At 34.2% G+C, this 20521-nt stretch overlaps 1 protein-coding gene across 1 annotated transcript in view; it reads right to left on the reverse strand.

Annotated features, from left to right (window-relative positions):
- CSMD1 (CUB and Sushi multiple domains 1) overlaps positions 1–20521 on the reverse strand; it is a 1094767-nt gene that overhangs the window by 114147 nt on the left and 960099 nt on the right. Inside the window, exons 39-42 of the mRNA XM_071548449.1 lie at positions 19506–19575; positions 17279–17395; positions 15308–15517; positions 5013–5201 (exon numbers count right to left, since the gene is read on the reverse strand). Of these exons, the coding sequence (XP_071404550.1) occupies positions 5013–5201; positions 15308–15517; positions 17279–17395; positions 19506–19575 (586 nt within the window). The remainder of the gene's footprint in view (positions 1–5012; positions 5202–15307; positions 15518–17278; positions 17396–19505; positions 19576–20521) is intronic.

Consider the following 20521-nt stretch of genomic DNA (forward strand, 5'->3'; position numbering starts at 1 on the left):
ACAAAACAAAACAAAAACCCCCAAAAAAGCGCAAGCTAATCTTTCACTACTCCAAAACCATTATACTTTATTTCTGTCAGGTTTGAGTCATGTTTAATGGTGAATCATTAGCAGATTTAATGGTTATTATACCTATAACAAGTAAAATGGAGATGCAGACACAAATTAGCACACACTTGCTGAATGAAACCTGTAGTCAAGTCAAAGCTATGAAAAGGTTGATTTTATTCCAGGGTAGAAAATATGTAATAATATGCTCTCTTTCGACTCTCATTTTGGACAAATTGACTGATTATGGATGCAAGCATGTATCTGAGTAGACATATGGCCATTAGTGCAAATTAATGCATCTCACTCATTAGAGTGGGACCTTAATCTCAATTATGTGCACTCAGTCTTGCTCTAGAACTTTTCTCATTAGCTCTTACCATAAAGCTTCTGTTATTATTGTCAGGGTTCTTATGACTCTCCTTCAGGCCCTCTTAATTTCTTTTTTCACCTTTCAACAAGTGATAGAAAATAAAAAAAAATAAAAAAAGAAAAAATAAAAAGGAAAAAGGAGAAGGGAAAAGGAAAAAAGGAGGAAGAAAAAGGGAAAAATGAAGAAGGACTGAAAAATTCACATTTTCTGTATGATTTAAAGCTGCTGTACAACTGGGATAGAAGGTTAATCTGGCCAGTTGATGAGTAGCCCATTTTGGAAGAATTCTTTTAATAATGGATTTATAGGACAGGTAGGGAGGCTTTAACTACTTTACATTCTGCATCCATATCAGTACTAACTAGTGTGATGCATTTAGCCCATCTTCCCATCTTAGAACATCTGGATACCATTCTGTGTAATGTGGTCCAGAAGTACCCTACTTGAGCAGGAGGTTGGACCAGATGACCTGCTACGATTCGCACCCAGTCTGTGATTCTATGAATAGAATGGCACCTGCTTCTGAACCATAACCTTTAGTGCCCAACAAAAGAAACAAGCTAAGGAAAATGAAGGATTGATTCCGTCTGATTCCTGGTTGCATGAAGAGGCCAAGGGCATTTGACAATGTCTATCAACTCTGAGTTCTGATGAAAACATGACTCTATCCCACTTTATACTGGTCCCTAATCCCCTACATTCATGCCATGGTCACATTGCCAGGTCTCCAAAATCTACTCTGTTCTCTCCACAGTACTCAATGTCCACAACTAGGACTGCTTTGACAATTATGCTCACTTGTCTAGGGTTGAGCTGGCAAAATGCCGACTGTTCAAGACAGAGAGAAAAGGTTTCCCGCCCCCCTAACTAGCTAAGGGAAAAAGAGGGAGAAAAAACCACAAACTCTCAAACTAGGTTTATGCTTAAACTAACTACACATATATTTATACAGAAAAGAGAAAATGAAGAGAAAATTACAATATAACACACACTTACACAAGTTGGATATAACAACAATTTTCTGCTTCCTACTGAAAAAGATTTTATCTCTGTAGTTTTATAAGCACTCCAAAAGACACCCAGCAAAGAACAGAAAGAGTAATAAAAAAATGTTTCTACTTTCCTGAAACTCAAACAAAATGCAAGTAGCGGCAGCAGGAGCAAGACCTAGCACAGTAGAAGAGCTGCAGCACGTCCTTCTACTTCAGCCATGATGGAACTGCCTAAGCCACTCCCACACTGGCTTTTACCCCTTTTGAGATGATGCAATATGGTATGGAATACCATATTATTGGCTAGAAGAAGTCAGCTGTTAGCTAGCTCAGCATAGCTCAGGTCAGCTGACAGTTCTAGGCCTAGTCTGAACTTTAAAGCCTAAATTAAGGCCTACCTGTCTAAACCCATAACACTTACTATATGAAAATACACTTCCTGAGAGGAATATAGGGACAAGTAGAAAATCCTTTAACTTCTACATATAGGATTTTTCTGATTGAAGCTTTATACTTGATGCCAAAGGGGTTTTTGTTCTGATTTTCACATTTTGTAGATTTTAGGAACACAGTAGTTGTAGATTTTTAGAGGGTTAATATTTCTAACAGTTTAAGTTTAATGCCTTTCTATCACTGCCCCTGTCCCAGAACAGGGAGCTCAAATTCCTTTAGTTAATTAACCTTGTTTAGACTCCTTTCCAAGGTAAAGAGCTGAAGGATATCAGAAGGCCTACAGAATGAAACATAAACACAGGTCAGAGTGACCCAAAAGCCAGAATTGGATGAACTCCAAGAGATCTTTGTGTGGCTGAGGAAGAAGAGTTGATGAAGACAGAGGGTCTTGACGACCCCAGACCCAATTCCAGGGGTTGGTCCAGGGATGGGACTGGGGCTGGACTGAGAAATGTGTAAAGCAATGATTGGAGGGATCTGATTATAAAAGCCATGGAAACAAGAACTGAGACACATGCATGTCATCCTGTATTCCTGTGGGCTGTAGGCCCTGTGTTATTAAAGGACCTTTACTTTTTATCTTACCCTACACTAACGTGGCTCGAAGTCCTGTTTTTTGGGGGAAGGGTCATTCACGGCATCAACTAAAATATTTTTGAGTTTGTTGTATTTTTGACAGATTTATTAATGATGTTAATGATTGCGCACATTTTTTATTTTCCCTCCATTATTCTCTAATACACAGCAGAGAATAATGCAGGTTGATTGTATCTCAGTAAAGACAGTCTAATTCTGCTTATATGATTGTTAGCAATGACAGCAATAAATTGTCTGAGAAAAAAAAAGGGTCACAGGTTACATAACTCTAATAGACCCAGGTGTTACTTGGCTTTCTCCAAAGATCCTTAAAGATCACAGAAGACAGAAAATTAAACATAAATAACAGGTTATATTTCACACAAGATAAAAATAGCTTTACTTTGAATAAAGAAACCACTCTAAATTAATGAAGGCCTTATATTTCACTTTGAACAATAAGCATGAAAAAACATAGATTTTTTAAATGGAAAAGTGTATTATCAAGTCTTCTAAACTTTCAAATGCTAGCAGTAGACTACATGTTGATTTACAAATGAATGAATATAACAGTATGTGTTCCCATGTCCATTCTTACACAAGTTCAGACAGCACTGTGTATGGAAGGACAGTAAACATTTTTAAAGTTCTACCCAACGGTACCCAAACTCAGTGAATCATTTATGTGACAGTTACACGTGTTATGCTGAAACAGCTACAGTATATCATTAGGACAACTTGATTGCACAGGGGTAAAGTCTTAGAAAGCATAACTATATGACAAAATTCTACTCTAATCTCAGCAGAAATTAATCTAATTTTTCTAATTTAAGCTTTTTAATTTCAAATCCCCTGATACACAGTGGAGAATATGATTTAGAATGCAGATGGCTTCCAAAAGCATGAAAATCTTGGCTTTTTGGTCAGCCTTCCAGTGGCAGGCTAGAGTTTTGAATCTTTGTGTTCTGCTCATCTCCTCTCCCTTCAACCTGTCTATACTAGAATCTGAATGATAACTATTTAATGTCCTTTTTTTATGAATTTCCACAGCTGCTCATGATGTCAGGGGGCATGGCCTTTCTCACTCCCAATGCCAAATGTTCTGTCCAAACACTGTCTTTTCGCTTTAGCCAACAGAGAATGTTTATGTCTTACTCCTGAATAAAAATAATAATAGTAGTAGTAGTAGTAGTAATTTTAGAAATACCAAGAATTTCAGTTTTGTAATTGTTTATATGTTTTAAAAAGTCCCACATGAACAAAGATTTGTATTTGTATTTTCCATTCAGAATACTTATTTCAAAATTTATTTCTCCCTTGTAAACCCTTCTCATTTCAAGAAATATCCAATAATTTCAACCTCCTTTATGCATTTACTGTACCAGTTTTCTGAGAAGTTTGTGGCATTTTTCTCTACCTATTATGGAACTAGAATGTAGATTTCATGGATTCTTGCAATATTGGATTTAAATGACAATATGAAGAAATAATACATATGTCCTCTCCTACGTACATGTACAAAACATGTGTTCATGCTGCAGAGCAATATAGTTAAGCTGCTCAGAAAAATAAGAAAATAACTTGAAATCATTTCTGACAATATTAAAATTCTCATGTGGGAAGCAAGAAATTGCAGTGTCTTAGCAGACATTTAGACCACCTCGTGTAGCTTTTCCTTCTGACAAAACTGAACCCTTGGTGTTGAATATTGATGCAGAGAACCCAAGGTAGAAAACAGTATGTTAGCCTTCCCCAGAGGAAAATTTCTTTCTAGCCTCTAGCAGTCTTTCCTGAAAAAGAATGACTGATCCTTCTTTCCCAGTTTTTTCATGGCTAACACCTGTAGCTCAGTTAAATATCTCTTGAATTCCCCACAGGCTTTTCTGGTTTGACTAACATAAAATCTATCAGATATATTCTGTAGAGAACCTTCTGTCCCATCTCTTAGAATCAGTGTAAAATATACTGAACATACATTCTGCAGTGCAAACATGTAGATGCATTAGCCTCTTGTCATGATGGAAACCATTTATTTAAATCTATTTTATATGTTCTTAACTGGTTGATTCTCTGTGACCACTTCAGCTCTACACACTGACTACTTACTTTTGTCGTAACATCCTATATGACACTTTATCAAAGCCTCAAAGCTCTAAAATAATATCTAAAATTTTTTTGCACTTGCATATTTTAGATGAAAGTCTAAGTTAAAGCTTCACACTATAAAATGTTATATGCCATATTGTACACTTATCCCCCTTATCCTCAAATCAGAAAAAAAAATATCACACTGAGTTTAAAATAATTTCTGGTAGTATCGTAAGTTCTCATAATCAATACAACTGACAAATATTAATAGGAACAATAAATCAGTGCTAAAGAACATGACTCATAAAATATTTATGATTTATAAAAGCACATAGTATTCTGCCTTTAACTGCTTACATTACAGATTAGGATAAAAATACAGTTCTTCAGCAAAAGCAGCATTACGTACATGCACACAAACAACTAAACTAAAATGAGAAAGCACTGTGAGTTCTGAAGCAAAGGTAGTATCAGAAAGTTACCTTCACATCTGGGAAAATGGTAATTCCAATTTCTGTTGATTCCATATTGACATGTGAGAACAGGCTGACCCCTCAAAACATATCCAGGATAGCATTCAAATGATACCGACTGACCCACACTGTAATCTGAGTTGACTATATATCCATTCAAAAAAGGAGGAGGATCAGGGCAGTTCTGTAACTCGTAAGCTGGAAGAGAACAGGAGTACTTTTTGTTGCTTAATCAACTCTCAACACAGGAAGAACACATTACTATATGTTTTGCAAGGCATTCAATAATAGGTAAACACTGGAGGGTCAGGCTCCAGTAATATAGTGATTAACACCCAAGAAGAAATAAACCATCCATTGGGACCATCCAGAAATATTCTAGTAATAGATAACAAAGTCATTAATTCCTTAAAACTTATAAAAAAAAATCCACTGGATTTTTTAATATATATTTAACTACACCAAAAAATTACCTGATCAAAAATGGAAAAGAATTAATGACAGACTATAAAGCAACAGGACACCATAAAGGTCTAAAAAATTACAGATATTTATCAAGGGAAATGTTCCTTTTAGAAATAGCTTTAATGATTTATTTGCTGTTGGGCTCTATATTTTCAGACTTCAAAATATTATTCAATGAAACTCATTTAATTCATAAAAGCTAGTTTGATGAAAATTCAGAAGGAATTTTCACTAATAACACTTACTAAGATACAAGGATAATTTAAAACTAAGTAGTTCGATATGAAGCAAAACAGGAAGAGAGTTTCATAAAACTGTTATACAGAATTATTTCAAGCAACTTCACATAGATAAGATAGTAAGTAATTGCCATTTAAAAAGTAAGTGTTGAGAAGATGAATGTCCTGCTCTCTCTGAGCATTCTATTTGTAGTCATGAAATACTTCAGTCAGAAGAAAGTTCAGAATATGAGCAGTAATATCAGTGAGCTTTATATTAACATGTACCATTAAGACCAAGCACTAAAAATATAGAAAGATGAAGAACTAACTCTTGAACCAAGTATTTCGTTATTTTTCAAAGCTAATCTTTACAATATGGACATGTTAATCCTAGAAGTGTATACTTACTACTGTCAACTGGATTATTTAAACAAGCCACTTCAGCAAGATTAAACTAAACATATAACTTAGATATCCTTAAGTACTTAATTATAATGAAGTTTGTACTTAATTGCTTGACTGAAGTACAGCTACTGTCATTAGGTTTTTTAATCATTGCTAATCACAATCATGCTATGCAATAAAGATTTATTTTCAGAAAACATTCTTTTCCCTAATTTCATCAGTGAATCCAGACTCTAGTGTTTGAAACATTACAAAGCTGGAAGAGACTTGGAGGTATCCAAAATATTCTGAAATCCTCTAAAAAATCAGACCGCCCTTCTCCCAAATAACAAAAAGTAAGAAAATAAATTGAAAACTTAAGAACAGAAATTAACTGTAACTGGAAAGGAAATGCAAAAAGGTTTATTCTACCTAAACTGTGGTTCACTCAAATTTTGTGTTAAATCCAGTAATGGCTCATTAAGTTTTAATGCTATTATTACTCCTGTTAACATTATTTTTGCGGTACTACTATAGATAATACCTTTATTATCAACATCTTTATACAAAATAGAGTACTATTATTTAAGAGTACAGGACATATTAAGATGGATATATTGAACGGTACAAAATACTTTGCGAATTATATTAAAAATAGAAGATTATTCTGGAGGGTAAGAGGATCTCACAGATTTTTTTGAAAAGGTGCATCAATATATTGCCCAATAATTACAACAAAACTGGTTTGGAACAATTACAATAAATATTGAAACTTTAAAACTTTGATTGTACAATATTTTGAGGAAATGAATACACATGGAGGAATCGTTCCTTACTGGTTAACCTGTAGCAATATTGTATTCATAGCTTACATTTTAAAATTATGTAACACATTCTCAGACTTTTTAAGTAGTAAAATTATTTTCAGAAAAAACTTTATCTTGCTTATCTACATAAGAAAATAACACAGGAACCACTCAAGTGAGAGGGGAAATCCTGAAGGAGCATCAACATCTCTCTGTCCCTTTAATTTACACACCATCCCTTATAGTCCTTTGGATAGTAAATGAAAAATAAATGAAGTCTAGCTTATTCAATTCTAGCTACTATCTATTCAGAGATGCACAGGCTTTTTGCCTGTTGTAAGTAACATAAACAGAACACATATGGAAACTTCGGGGGGCTGTTCTGGTATTTGTTCAGTAAGAGTAGAAACTGTGAAGATCACCATAAATTTGAAGGTCAGTCAGTTAAGGGTGAAAGCACTCACACATGAGCAGAGCACAATTGCTTGTTTTGTTATTTGCTATTTTAAAAAATAAGATATAAAATATTAAGATACTCTACATGTGGTTTTTGGCACAAATCCTATAGATGACTCATAAAATATTAGGCAGGTCATCCATCTGACTATGATATATCATGATTTAAAGGCCCCTCAGGGAGTATGTTTTATAGTTTTAGTATAAATATGAATTGTATTATTTTCTGGGTTTTTGATATATGCAATAACACCTGGTTTAACAGAGAAATTAATTGTTCAGTCATGACTATGAAATATTACTAACAAATCCTGATGTCATACCTTACAAAAGAAAACTCTTTTTATGAGTGTCACACCAAAAGACTTGGTTGGTACTGAGCTTTAAAAACTGAGATGCTATTTCACGGCAGACAAAAACTCCAGCAAAAGCCTGAAATAAAGCCCAACGTAAAGAAAATCTGAGAAAAAATATTTCAGTCCAATACTGGCAGCAGTCAAATGCTTGAATTTTGAATTATCTTTTATAAGCATTTGGCATTTCTTTGTGCAGCACTGATAAGAAAAGAGCATAAATCACAAAAGAAATGCAACTGATCCTCTACTATCCTGTTTGTATGATTTAAATGTATTTTCCATCTTACATAAACATTAGGGTGATTTATTGGTTTTTCAAGTGCCATATACTTCTCTAACACTTGAACATGGAAATAATTGCTTTACAGAAAAATGGTATTAGCAGAGTATTGAGCATGCAATCACTCAAATGCTAGGAAAGCTCACAATTAGCTCACTTAAAACTTTCATTTAGGGTTATTGTACATTTCTCAATTGTCATAGTGTGTATAACTACAGACAATAAAAAAAAATCCACTTCTCAGCCTAGCATAGGTTGAATTAGAAGGGACCTTTAAAGGTGATCTAGTTCCAACCCGCCTGTTATGGATGTATTTCAGCAGAATAGATTGCTAGAAGTCCCATCCAACCTGACTTTTAAGACCTCCAGGAATGGGGCACCCACAGCTTTTGCTTTTCCAGTATCTCATCTTAAAATATTTCTTCCTTATATCCAATAGAAATCTACCCTTTTTTGATTTAAAACTGTTTCCTCTTGTTACTAAAGTCCTTGGTAAAAAGCCTCTCTCCCTCTTTCTTACATGACCCTTTTAAGTACTGAAAGGCCACAATAAAGTAACCCTGGAACCTTCTCTTTTCCAGGCTGGGAAACCCCAGCTCTCTCAGTCTCTTTCCATTATAGAGGTATTCCAGCATTACGTTTATTTTTGTAACCCTCCTCTGGACCCACTTGAACAGGGCCATGCCTTTCTTGTGCTCAGAGCACAAGAGCTGTATACAATACTCCAGGTGGTGTCTCAAGAGATAAGTAGAGGGACAAAACCACCTCCCTAGACCTGCTGACCATGCCTTTTTTTTATGGAAACCCAGTGTGCAATTTGCTGCAGCCCAGGATAGGACTGGCAACTTGGAAGCCTAGTTTATTGCTCTAGGCATCAAAGGCCATAATTTTTCCAGATGCCATGACTCAGAACTAGAGTCATAAAATGTTGCTTATTGAGTTAGAAAATAATTTGCTATGAAGTCCTGAAAAAATCATATTTTTATTTCCATTGGCATTCCTGTCTTAGGACTTCATCTGAAACTATTTTAGAAATACTACAATTCTTCAACTATCTCCTTTTCATTTCATCATTCCTATGATTTAGAAGGTCCATCATAATTGACTTTATTCTAGATAAAGGTGATCAGATTTAACATGTTTAAATCATGTTTTGTATGTGCATGAGAGTATTTTTAGAAGAAAGAAAGCAAAATTTGAACTTTTTTTTCAGTATATTTTTTGGAACATGTTGCTCTCTAAATACATGTAAGATACTTACCTCATATTCAGCTTTATCCTATATTGAAATTCAGAACAGACTCAAAATACTCTTTTGTTCCGATAATAGACTAGGATTTCCACAGTAAAAATAACACAAAGCAAAACTATATTTCATTTCCCTTGAAGAAGCCCTAGTCCTAAACGGAAAGACATGTGGCAAAAAAAGACATTCCAGGAATATTAAAGGCTGAGGTAACATTAATTATATGGACAGGAATTAAGTCCCACAAATATGTCTTATGAAGCATTAGACTAAATGTATTCTTCTGTGTACTAATTTCTGATATGAATCTCACAAAGGCCATAAAAGTTATGTATTTCTTCTGACTCACTACAAATTGGCCTGCCAAACAAGTTCTGTGATCGTTCTTCTTCCCCCCAGATCTAATGTACATAGGCTGTTTATAGCTTAGATACTGAGATTCGACAGATATGAGGGTCTCAGAAACATAAGATTGTCAGTCAAATGTGATATAGAAATGTTCATCTAAATATTTGTGGCTGCTTCTTCTCTTTGCTGCTTTACAGAAATAGTAAAACCACAACTCCCATAACAAGAGACAGCCTTTCTTAACACTCCTGGTGTTCTTTGTTTGTTTGTTGGTTTGTTTTAATTTAACAGGATGATATTTATTTCAATAGTAGAAAAGGTGTAATTAAACTTAAATACAGATATTTTAAAAATCAGGTACTTTTAGAGTCCTCAACATCTTACAAAAAATAAAAATTATATATAATAAAATTTATTATGTTTCCAATAGTTCAACAGGCAATCAGTATGAACTTCCTTCTTGTAATAAATGAAACAAAAAGTTTCACAATGTACAGACATTCAGTAATCTATCTTGAGCATAATGGAATACCCACCATACCCTGTGTATTGCAATTGCAAAGCTGAAGGGTAAGAAAAAATGAAAATATCAGAGCATAAACAAAAAGGACCTGACTGGCGATGGTACTCAGAGCTGTAATTTCCCTGGGGTTCTGCTAAGGAGACAAAGCTTTTTACTGTGCTCAGAAATACACAGTACCTAAGTTATATATTCAAATCCTGTGCTGTGAGAATTCATATGATAGTGCTTAAGGAGCAGCACTAGCTCCTTGCAAGCACATAGGTAGAAAATAATTTACTGTCCTGAGTGTGCATACACTTTTCTTCCTTCCTAAAATAGTGTGCTCAGAGTACAATCCCAGGCTATATTAAGTCTCAATCTCTGTCTTCAGAAAAAAAAAAATAGAAAAATTGAGAAAAAGCATTATTAATTCCATCATTCACTCTACAATATTCATATTCTTTGCTCTTGCTTGAGATGAGGGGTCATCAAAAAGCCTTATCCTTCAAAAAATGATAAGATGTCTGGAAAACTTCATTTTTTTATAACATGCAAATTTCATTGAATAACCATAACCACCACCAATCTCCCTTTACTTTTATATTGGTATTTACAAAAAGTCATCTACCTTGCAAAAATAGTCTGCTACCTTAATGCCATTATACTTACTGTATAATACTTAGTAGAAATGGCAATATTTTTTGACATATGAAAACCAGTCCTTGAACTGAACTGGGTTTTGTACCACTGAGTAAAAAAAAAAAAAGAAAACAAACACAACAAAACAAAACAAAAAACCAACAAACCAACAAACCAAAAAAATTCTTTTTAACGTAAATTTAAGTACATTCTTTTAAAAAATCAAATTAGGATTAAGTTATGCAAACCTGTGAGCACTTCCTAATATGCAACACATTCATTAGGACAGCTTCAATGGGTGTGGGAAATGTGACTGCAATTATGGATTCTTTTGCCTACTCCTTTTTTTTTTTTTTGTTAAAGGGTAAATTAAATTAATTTCACTATTTAAAAAGCGGTGCTTTTTTGTTTATAAAACTCTTTCCTGCCCCCCACCCCCCCTCCAATTATAACATATGAGGACATCCTAAAACAGGATCAATTAGAAGCAGTATGAAAAATCATCTACTTAAATGTACAAAGATATCAGGTGTTCAGCTCCATCTGCTTTAAAAAATAATAGAAATAGCAATAGAAATAGCAAAGCTGACTGTGTGATCATGAATTGCACTAAGAATAAATCCCTAGCTTTCTATATTTGATATGCTTCCTTTTGCCCATAAGAAGATTTTGAATGTGACAGCCATGACAATCTCATATTTTATCTCCCTCCCACATCTATATCCCATGAATAGCAGTTAAGGAAGACACTGCCTATTAAAATGAGGAAGGAATATTCTGACTATGGAGCCAGCAAGCCAAACTCAATTGATATCTGTGGAGTAGTGCTGAAGCTCTCCTCTCAATAGGGGCATTATTTCAGAAAATTTGACTACAACCGGATAGTGGTTTCAAAATTGAATAACAAAGGTATACTAAGAAGCATGACAGCCACACAGTAAAACAGTGCTGAGTTTCATCATCCAAACAACTCAGGCTGAGACTTCTATGACATTTGATTTGTGGAAAGGAAAACAATATTTCTAACAGTGAATAAGGAGAAGAAAAAGAGAAACACTGAAGGAAGGAGGAATTATTTTTTAAGTCAAGTTTCAGCAATTGCAGATAAACTAAGAGGAAGAGAGAAAAATCAAGAAGTATAATATTAAAAGGAGTTGGAAAAGCATCAAGGGCAACAGATGTGGTGCAGGAAAAGTCAGCCATCAAAAGCAACATATACTTTGTATGATGAAAAATAAAGAAGTTACCAAAACTGCTCAATTGAAAACCACTGGCATTTTCTTCCACAGCACTCAGAAGAATAGTGAATACACTAAAACATAACACTTCCAGAATTTCATACATTACAAATACCTTGAATTGAGTGTATGATTTCCTATATGTTCTAAATTATATTGGATAAGTTACTTGTGCTCAATAATATGAAGTTATAAAATACAATAATCATAGAAATAATTGTTAAATCTTTGCAATAGAAATGGTTAGTGCAGTCTGGGATCTCAGAAGCAACAGAGTTTCTGCTCTCTGAAAAAAAATGAACACATTCAAGATAATTAATTTTTAAAGAGCAAAAGTCCAAAATCTGTATGTATAATAAAGAAAAGAACACAGATAAGAAGAGGGAACATAAGTCAATTAGAAGTTCAATACAGTGAGCTTAGCTGATAGATCATAATCTCTTAAAAGCTGAATGTGACAGTGTTACTAACTTTCCACATTAGGAAAAAAAAATCAATAAATTGTAAGTCCCTTTTTAAAGAATTTTTTTCCCAGCCCCTTTTTATCTAAGCAGATTATGTTGTGGTGGGTTTTTTTTCATTTTATTCTAAAACCATACTTTTAAATTATATTTACTGAAATATTGCACTTTTTTTAAAGCAATATTTCAGGAATGAGTCACCCCAGAGCCTCTTTATAAGTAAAAAGTATTACATAAAAATGAATTGCTTGAGTTGCCTTTACTGGAGAAATGGCTTTGCTTCTCACTCACGAGGAGAATAAATTAGATGAATATATATGCATTTGGTAATTCAAATACACCCACAACCACACTTTTTGTGAAACAAGGAGATAAATACTAGGTGTAATTTTTAATTTGAAATTAGAATGACTCAAGAATCAGTTAATATAAACGCATCTCTTTCTTGGTTCTGTTTTTTTTTCTATCTACTATTATAACTATTAGCCTAATAACTGAACTATGAAAATTCTTATCAAATTATTTCTATTTTTTGAGAATTCAATAATGTTTCTGGATTCTTTTTCTAAATTCTTGCAAAATACTACTAAAAGTTTCTGAATTTCTAAAAACAATACTTCTTTTTAGACATTTTCTTTTATTCTGAGAATGCGACTATACAGTCTTTATCATGTAAAAAATATTTTATTATTTTAATATTTCATAACACAGTTTTCTGGTTTCAAGTGAATTGCTTTTCCTCTATTTAACAGGATAAAATTTTACACTGTCAGTGAGGCAGTTATGATCACACACTTGCTTACAGCTGAAGAGTTGCAAGTGGGAGAAACAGAAAGCAAGCAACTTACATAAAAAGCTACTGATTTTAACAAGAAATGTTTAGAATGAACCAAAAAAAGCAGTTTATATTGTATGATGTCCTCTTCATCATTCTCTCATTTATTTCTGACTAGAAAAAATAGTCCTATTGGAAAAAGTGAGAAAGGGAAGAATAGAAGAAAAGAGTAATAAACTATGCACCTATTGAGCAAGCTACAACATTGCCTCTAGAAGAATATGTTGTACAGTCTACAAATAACATAAAATTTATCTATTCATTTCAGGACAGAAAATGCTGTAGTCTGGAATTATTGACATGTAGCTGAAATTACAAAGACTCGATGCCATTAAGGAACGGCTTGTTATAGTAAGGAAAAACACACTAATTAGAATCAGAACAAAGAATATTAGAGACGAGATAGAAAACACTCTACATGGCTTTGTACTTTATTTATTTGTCATTTCTGTAGCTTGCCAATCACAATTACCATTGATTGCTCAGAATGAAACTCACACTAGGTGGGTGTGATGTGGAAGAGTATTCCCTACTTCTAAGACTATGTGGTAGAACAAAACTCCACAAACAACAGAGAGATAAGACTTCTTTGTGGGCATGCTTTATGAGCCTTAGCCTAATACAGGTGTTCAGAATCTTCCTCTCTATCCACTGACTTCATAGGTATGATCTAACTATAACAGTATATATGTGTATGTATGTAAACAAATAGCGTGCTTGGCCTGGATATGACAATTTGTTGCCTTCACAACAGCTCATATGGTGATGTGTTTTAGATTTGTGGCTAAAATAATACTGATCTGGCTTTTGTTGAACAACAGCAAGGGCATTTCTGTTTCCCACTCTGTTCTGCCAGTGAATAGATTGGGACTGTACAATAGGTTGAGACAGGACATAACCAGGCATATACCTGAACTAAACAAAGAGATATTCCATATCATATAAAATCATGAACAGTAACGAAAGGGAGAGGGGGATTAGAGACTTTAGACATCTTTGTCTGGGCACCAGTCTGTCTATGGCCAGTGGAGAGTGAAGGCCTTTGCACCACTTTTTTTTTTGTTATCGTTATCTCTTTTCACTCTCATCCTTCACTTATTAAACAAGGTGTTTTATGCTGGCCCCCTAGCTTTCTTATTTTGACTATTCCTTTTCTCTTCCATTCCACTATGGGTGGGACGAAAGTGAGCCAATAGCTGTGTAGTGCTTAACTGCCCACCAGTATTTACCCACAACATATATCCAAGTTACCTAAATTAGGGTCATAGAATAAGGCAGCATGAATTTCCCACTGAGGTTAGATGAGAATTCAACCAGCAATTCCATTGGTTTAAACTGTACAGATCTTGCCATGGGGCTCAACTGTTGTCAGTAAGAATATTGCAAAAATGTGCACAAAATAATGATGTTTTATTGCCACTAATGTGAAATTAACAAGGAAAAAATGAAGATGAAGAAAAAAGATAACAGTAAAGGACCACAAAAAGTTCACATTTTCAAATATTGATTATATATATTTGAGAATAGATAGAAAATGTGTGTTATCTGGCATCTTTTAATTTCCTGCAATTTTTCATGTAAGTCTAGACTGCTATAACATAGGAATTATAAAACTTGTCTTGGTTTCGTTTTGGTTTCCAAGCCAAACTTTCACAAACTATCAAAAACTTTTCACCTGAAAATAACCCTTACTGTATTTTTAAATACTCATCCATTAAATACAATACATTAAATATAGCAAGATTTTATAAATGGGAAAACAAACCAGTGAATATTAGAGTATTTTTCAGCAACAGTACACCTTAAGAGTATGGAAAGGAGTATCAGGTATATGACCTTTGGAAAATAACATGACCTTGTTTTCAGGTTTTTACATCAATGAAACATATATTGCAACTCAACACAATTTCATTTTTGAAAATTCCAACCTATGAATTAAGGAATCCACAAATTTAAAAATGCTATGTAGCATATGCCAAATACATCTTTTACAATAATAATAAAACCTAATTAAAATGTTATTTTTTCTTTCTAACCACAAGCATCATTGTGCTAGCTCGCATTTACCTTGGTATGTCAGCTTAAATCCTTGCCTGTTTTCTGAGTGATCACTGTAAAAATGGACAAGTGTTTCATGAGTAGTACTTAGCAAAGGTGATGGGAGTTCCATTCCACTAAACTGGCCAATCATAGAACTGGTGTGGTGAGGCCCATTCTGAATTTCAAGGAAATCATGATTTGCTTCAGTAGAGAAATTCAAAAACTGAATGTGTGCACCTGCAGCATTGAGAAAGAAAAACAAAGTTTTATCATTCATGTTGCCTAATATTACAGCATGTAAATAAAAATAGTAATTGTTATAGACACTATATTAAATTTTAGTCACTATTCAAAGTGTGGTGTTTAAGTTAAGGAAATGGATGCTAAGTATTACAAGAGTTGGAGTTTCTAAATTTTTGGTTATCAATAAATATCATAAACACACATGGAAGGATCAATTAAAGGAAGTCACAGAGTCAACACCAGGTATTTGCCAGATTCCTAAACCAGTCAACAGCAACACTCAAGGGAGGGGCATATCACAAATCCTACTGTGCCACGGCATTGTCAGGACTCTGCCACAAAAGCATTCCTGTAGCCGGGCTGGGCCTCTCATAGAGACTCAGATCAGATCAGCACCCACAAAGTCTAAGAGAACGACCTTTCAGTGGCACAAGTTTACCTTCCTAGTTCCAACTATCTATTCTAGCCTGCTTTTCCTGACCCGAGTCACTTGTATTTGTCTCCCTTTCCTTTCAGGTTGGGCCAGTCCGTCTTTCGTGCCATTTCACCTTGTATACAGCCCTGTAAGATGCACTGAACTCCAGACTGGTGACACGGATTTACTTCAGAGAATTTACCACAAACTCTCTTCGGTGGTTGAACCAGGCCTTTCAGCATTGAAAAAATGCTTAACAGTCAGTAGTATAAGCCTAATCTCATGGGAAAAGCTGTTTTGAAGCACTGGTACTACTTTCATGTGGACTAATGACTTGGAATCCAGGCTTCTCAAATTATATGTATGAACAATATTAAAAGAGGAATGGAGGATAAACCCCTAGTGTGAAAGCTAAAAAGTATCAAGTAACTAGCAAATACACTACTTGCACATAACTTAACTCTGGTAGACTCTGAAGAACCAGTTGTAACGGAATAAAACAGAATTACTGAATGCGCCAACAAAGCAGTGTGAAATATTTAATGCCTTAATTCTGCTTGACAGTCTTACTTAGCAGTAGAGACATATTCTTCACTCCAGGAGAGAACCTTATAAATTAATCACCAGGGTAATTCGCTCAGTCTTATTTATAGCTCATTTCCTTGCCTCTGTGGTTTGAGACTGAATCAGTTGTATAAAAAAGGTTGTTTGGTTGTTTTTTGTTTTGTTTTTCCAGCCAAAACTAAATAAGCTACTAAATAAACTGCTTTATACATTAACTTATATGATCCTTATTATCCATGATTACCTTCTCAACATAGTTTTCACTTATTTATGAAGATATTTTCTGTATGACAATAGTTTCAATGTAAACCTAGAAAGTTTCTAAATTGGCAAATGCCATCTAGGATTTGGAATACAATTTGAGAATGCTTTTAACCAAATTTGTAGTGCTAGAAATTAGATTTTTTTCATTTTTACAGAACAGAAAAATACTGCTAAAATGTCACTTGGATGACAGTGAAAGGACATTAAACAAAATATCATTAATTAATGTAAAAGCTACATTATTTATTTCATCTGACATATCTTCATGCCACACATTTTATTTGCTTTGAAATAAGTTTCCGAGACACAAGAAATTAATAACAAGTTGCTTTGACAAAGATGTATTTTTAAATTGCCAGTGATTTAGAATCAAAAGATAGCAAATGTAAGAGGTTCACAATACATTCACTGGATAAAATCTAAAATCTACTGCATACCAGAAATCACAATACTTATATACATTTCAAGTTGATGATTACAAATAATTGATTTTCCAATGTACGTTTACTTACCATATCCAATAGGCAATAAAATTTTCCATGTGCAATCTAAGTTACTAGGGTAATTTCCAGGAAAACCTGGGCTTAGGATCACACCACCCATGTTTGTCAGTGTTCCACCACACTTAGCTATTAAAAATAAAAAGAAAGTCACTGTATTTTTATTAATATTATTTCTTAATATTTGATACATGCTTAATTTAAAAAAATGTTTTTTTCATTTTAGCCCCATGACCCCCAAGGAGTGAATTTTAGCACATTCAAAACATTACTCATGAAGGAGAAACAAAAAAATAATTTGATTTAGAGCAAAATGTTTACTTAAGGCCATAAGTTCACTGTAATTTAACTACAAATGTGTAGTTGCACACATAGACTGGGTAACCCACTGTCTCAGCTTGACAATTATGGTTAGAAATGTCTGGTGCTATGCTGACATATGCTTCATAATCAGAGGAAATCTGGAATTAATCTGATTTACGATACTGACCCGTGATGTAGAAGCAGATCTATCAGACTGTATAGCTAAAATCACACTTGAATATAAAAAAAGGCAAACAGAAAAAAAAAAAACTCACCACAGGTTTTGCTTTCATTCAGAAAGAATAGACTATCTCCATAACAGAATTACTCTTGCTCTATCAGTATGCTGCTATTCAGCAAGTTCATGAAAACCTATTTGCATAATTTAAAATGGCATAAAGCTACATTATAAATACGTAAAACAACTTGCAAAGAAGTGGCTGAGTTTGCACCTTTGCTAGGACAGTAATATGAAGAAAAAATAACTTCAAGAAATCAAATTAAAATATTGCCATCTATATTCATTATGTAAGAAATCATTACTTTAAAGTCTGTGAGTCTTCATGCCAGGTATTATATTGCTACATCATCTGATAACACAATTGTGATACTGTGATACTGTCTGTTTTAATAATTATACTGAAAAATTAAAATAATCTACTGATTAGATGACAGAAAAAAATTGAATCAAAATCAAAAGAACTCCTCTGAAAAGCTGAGAAATCAGTTTCAGACTTCTCAAATGTCTTTACCTCCTTTTAATGTTAAATATTTAGTGGAAAGAATTGATTTTAGTTTTCATTCTATAGACATTAACACTTTATGGGTTGGAGGTGGGAGAAAGGGGGAGTCATATTTTAAGGGTTCGTTTGTTTTCTTAGGGGTACTGTAGCTTCCAGGATAGCACAATTTCATAATTCAATGAGTGCACTATTTGCAAACAGGAACTATATTTAATATACAAGGTGAAACAGAAAATTACTACAAAAAGAACACAAACAACAAACCTGCCCAAAAACCCCAAAACACACCAGTGTGAATAAATTTTCCATGTCTAAAACTGGTTTGAAGGATTTGCACTGCTTTCATATTAATCAGAATTGACTGCTTCAGTAGAAGTTGACAATACAAAATATTGTACAGGGTCAATTTGAAAAGGAATCTTTAAAATTATTTCACTTTAATATTGCTCAATGTTATCCCAATCTTTTAAATTCCTCTTAGATATGAAACTCAAAGGAACAGCTTTTGCTTACTGAATATTAAAATTAAAAGCATTCACTGAAGAATACATTTCAAAGCTGAAGTGACAGAACATTATTATGGACATGTGTTTCTCACCTCTAAATTCCTGCTTTTCTTGAAATAAGAACACCAAAAGACAGCACAACCTTGACTGGTTCTTTTAAGCTTTGCTTGTTAACTTATCATAGTTTAACATCTTTCTCAGATGAAAAGAGCCAGCCTTTTCTGGATCCCTAAAACTCCTTTTCATTCCACCACCCCTGAAGGCTTGGCTTCAGAGTTGCTCTCCACTGCCTGCTTCTTTGGGAAAACTCCGAGGTGCCCTGCGTTACCTGCCTTGTGCCTGAGAAGTTTACCCACACTGAGCTTTTTGGAAAAGGAACATGTTAATATCCTCTCCCTTATGAAGAAGATTCACCCTGATTCAAAGTAGAGTATTCAGGACAAGCTAAACAATGATTAACATATGGGTTTCCTCCTTTGCCCACTTACATGGTAATTTTTCAAATGGCATATACACTATATATTAAAGAAAAAATCTCTTTTTTTAAACTGTATGTCATAGACACAAATGGAAACTCAAAAATGTTTTGAACTAAACAGAATTAAGTTGAAGAACAGCAGGCATGACAAAGCCAGGAATTTCTTCTGACTGATGGTCAGAACAGTGAAAACAAGTAAGGATGCATACCAATGCAGAGAGGAGATGGATAGTTCCAGCGTCGAACAGTTCCTGGCATACAAGAAATATGAGAGCGGCCCTGTTTGGAAAGCGCAAAATATTAGATTACAGATACTCATTATGGGACTTTCCTGGAAGGCAGAGGTACAGAAGACCTCCTGGATAATCTAATCAATGTCTTTTCTTATATCAGCCAACTACATTGCAATTACTTAAATGAATTTTTAAATGCTATTTTTAAATATTTCAGGTTTTATGTTCTTATTTTTCTAATGGATAAATTTTCTAAAACACCCTTCCTCTGCTAACTTGAAAACCTCCTCACATTTTTGACTAAAAAAAGTATGGTTATAAGACAACAGCAGCTAACTACATGCATTAATATGGTCAAATTAGTTCACTCCCTATTTCAATTCTAGTGTGTTCCATTCACAGTGTAAGCACAGTGGTTAATTTTTAGGCTGCAGTCTGGAGTGAATCAACCATTGTTCTGAGTGAGTAGTACAAGCACAGAGAGGAATTTGTTCCACATCTACTTGCTGCAGATGGTATAGATGTGGACCATGCCAAGACAGTCATCAACAAATGACCAGCAGGCACTGACCTCTCACAGGACCTCCCAACACGACCCATTGCATACATGCAACATCTTGGCAGTCAGCTATAGATGTACAAGTGTCTCTATTTAGCTGTTGTGTTTAGTTTAGTTGGCCTATTTTTAAGAAAAATCCCAAGAACCAAGCAGAATCATGTGGCAATTGGAAGTGAAATACAAAATGTCTGTAACCTGCTGTCTAATCCCACATACTTCAGTGTGGTTGCCTAGGACCAATTGCAAAATGCTCCCAGCTTTGTTTGCTCTAGTAACAGTTCACATTGAAAATTTAACAGTAGCACAAGAAAAGCCTTTTTTGTCAATTCTGCTCTCTGAGGAACTCAGGTTATACATTCTGCTGTTGGAATGCAAAAGCTGAAAAAGCCCTCAAGAGTGGAAGTAACTGGTACATAGATTGAGACATGGTACT

Source organism: Pithys albifrons, chromosome 2, assembly GCF_047495875.1.
Source record: "Pithys albifrons albifrons isolate INPA30051 chromosome 2, PitAlb_v1, whole genome shotgun sequence".
Lineage (NCBI taxonomy): Eukaryota > Metazoa > Chordata > Aves > Passeriformes > Thamnophilidae > Pithys > Pithys albifrons.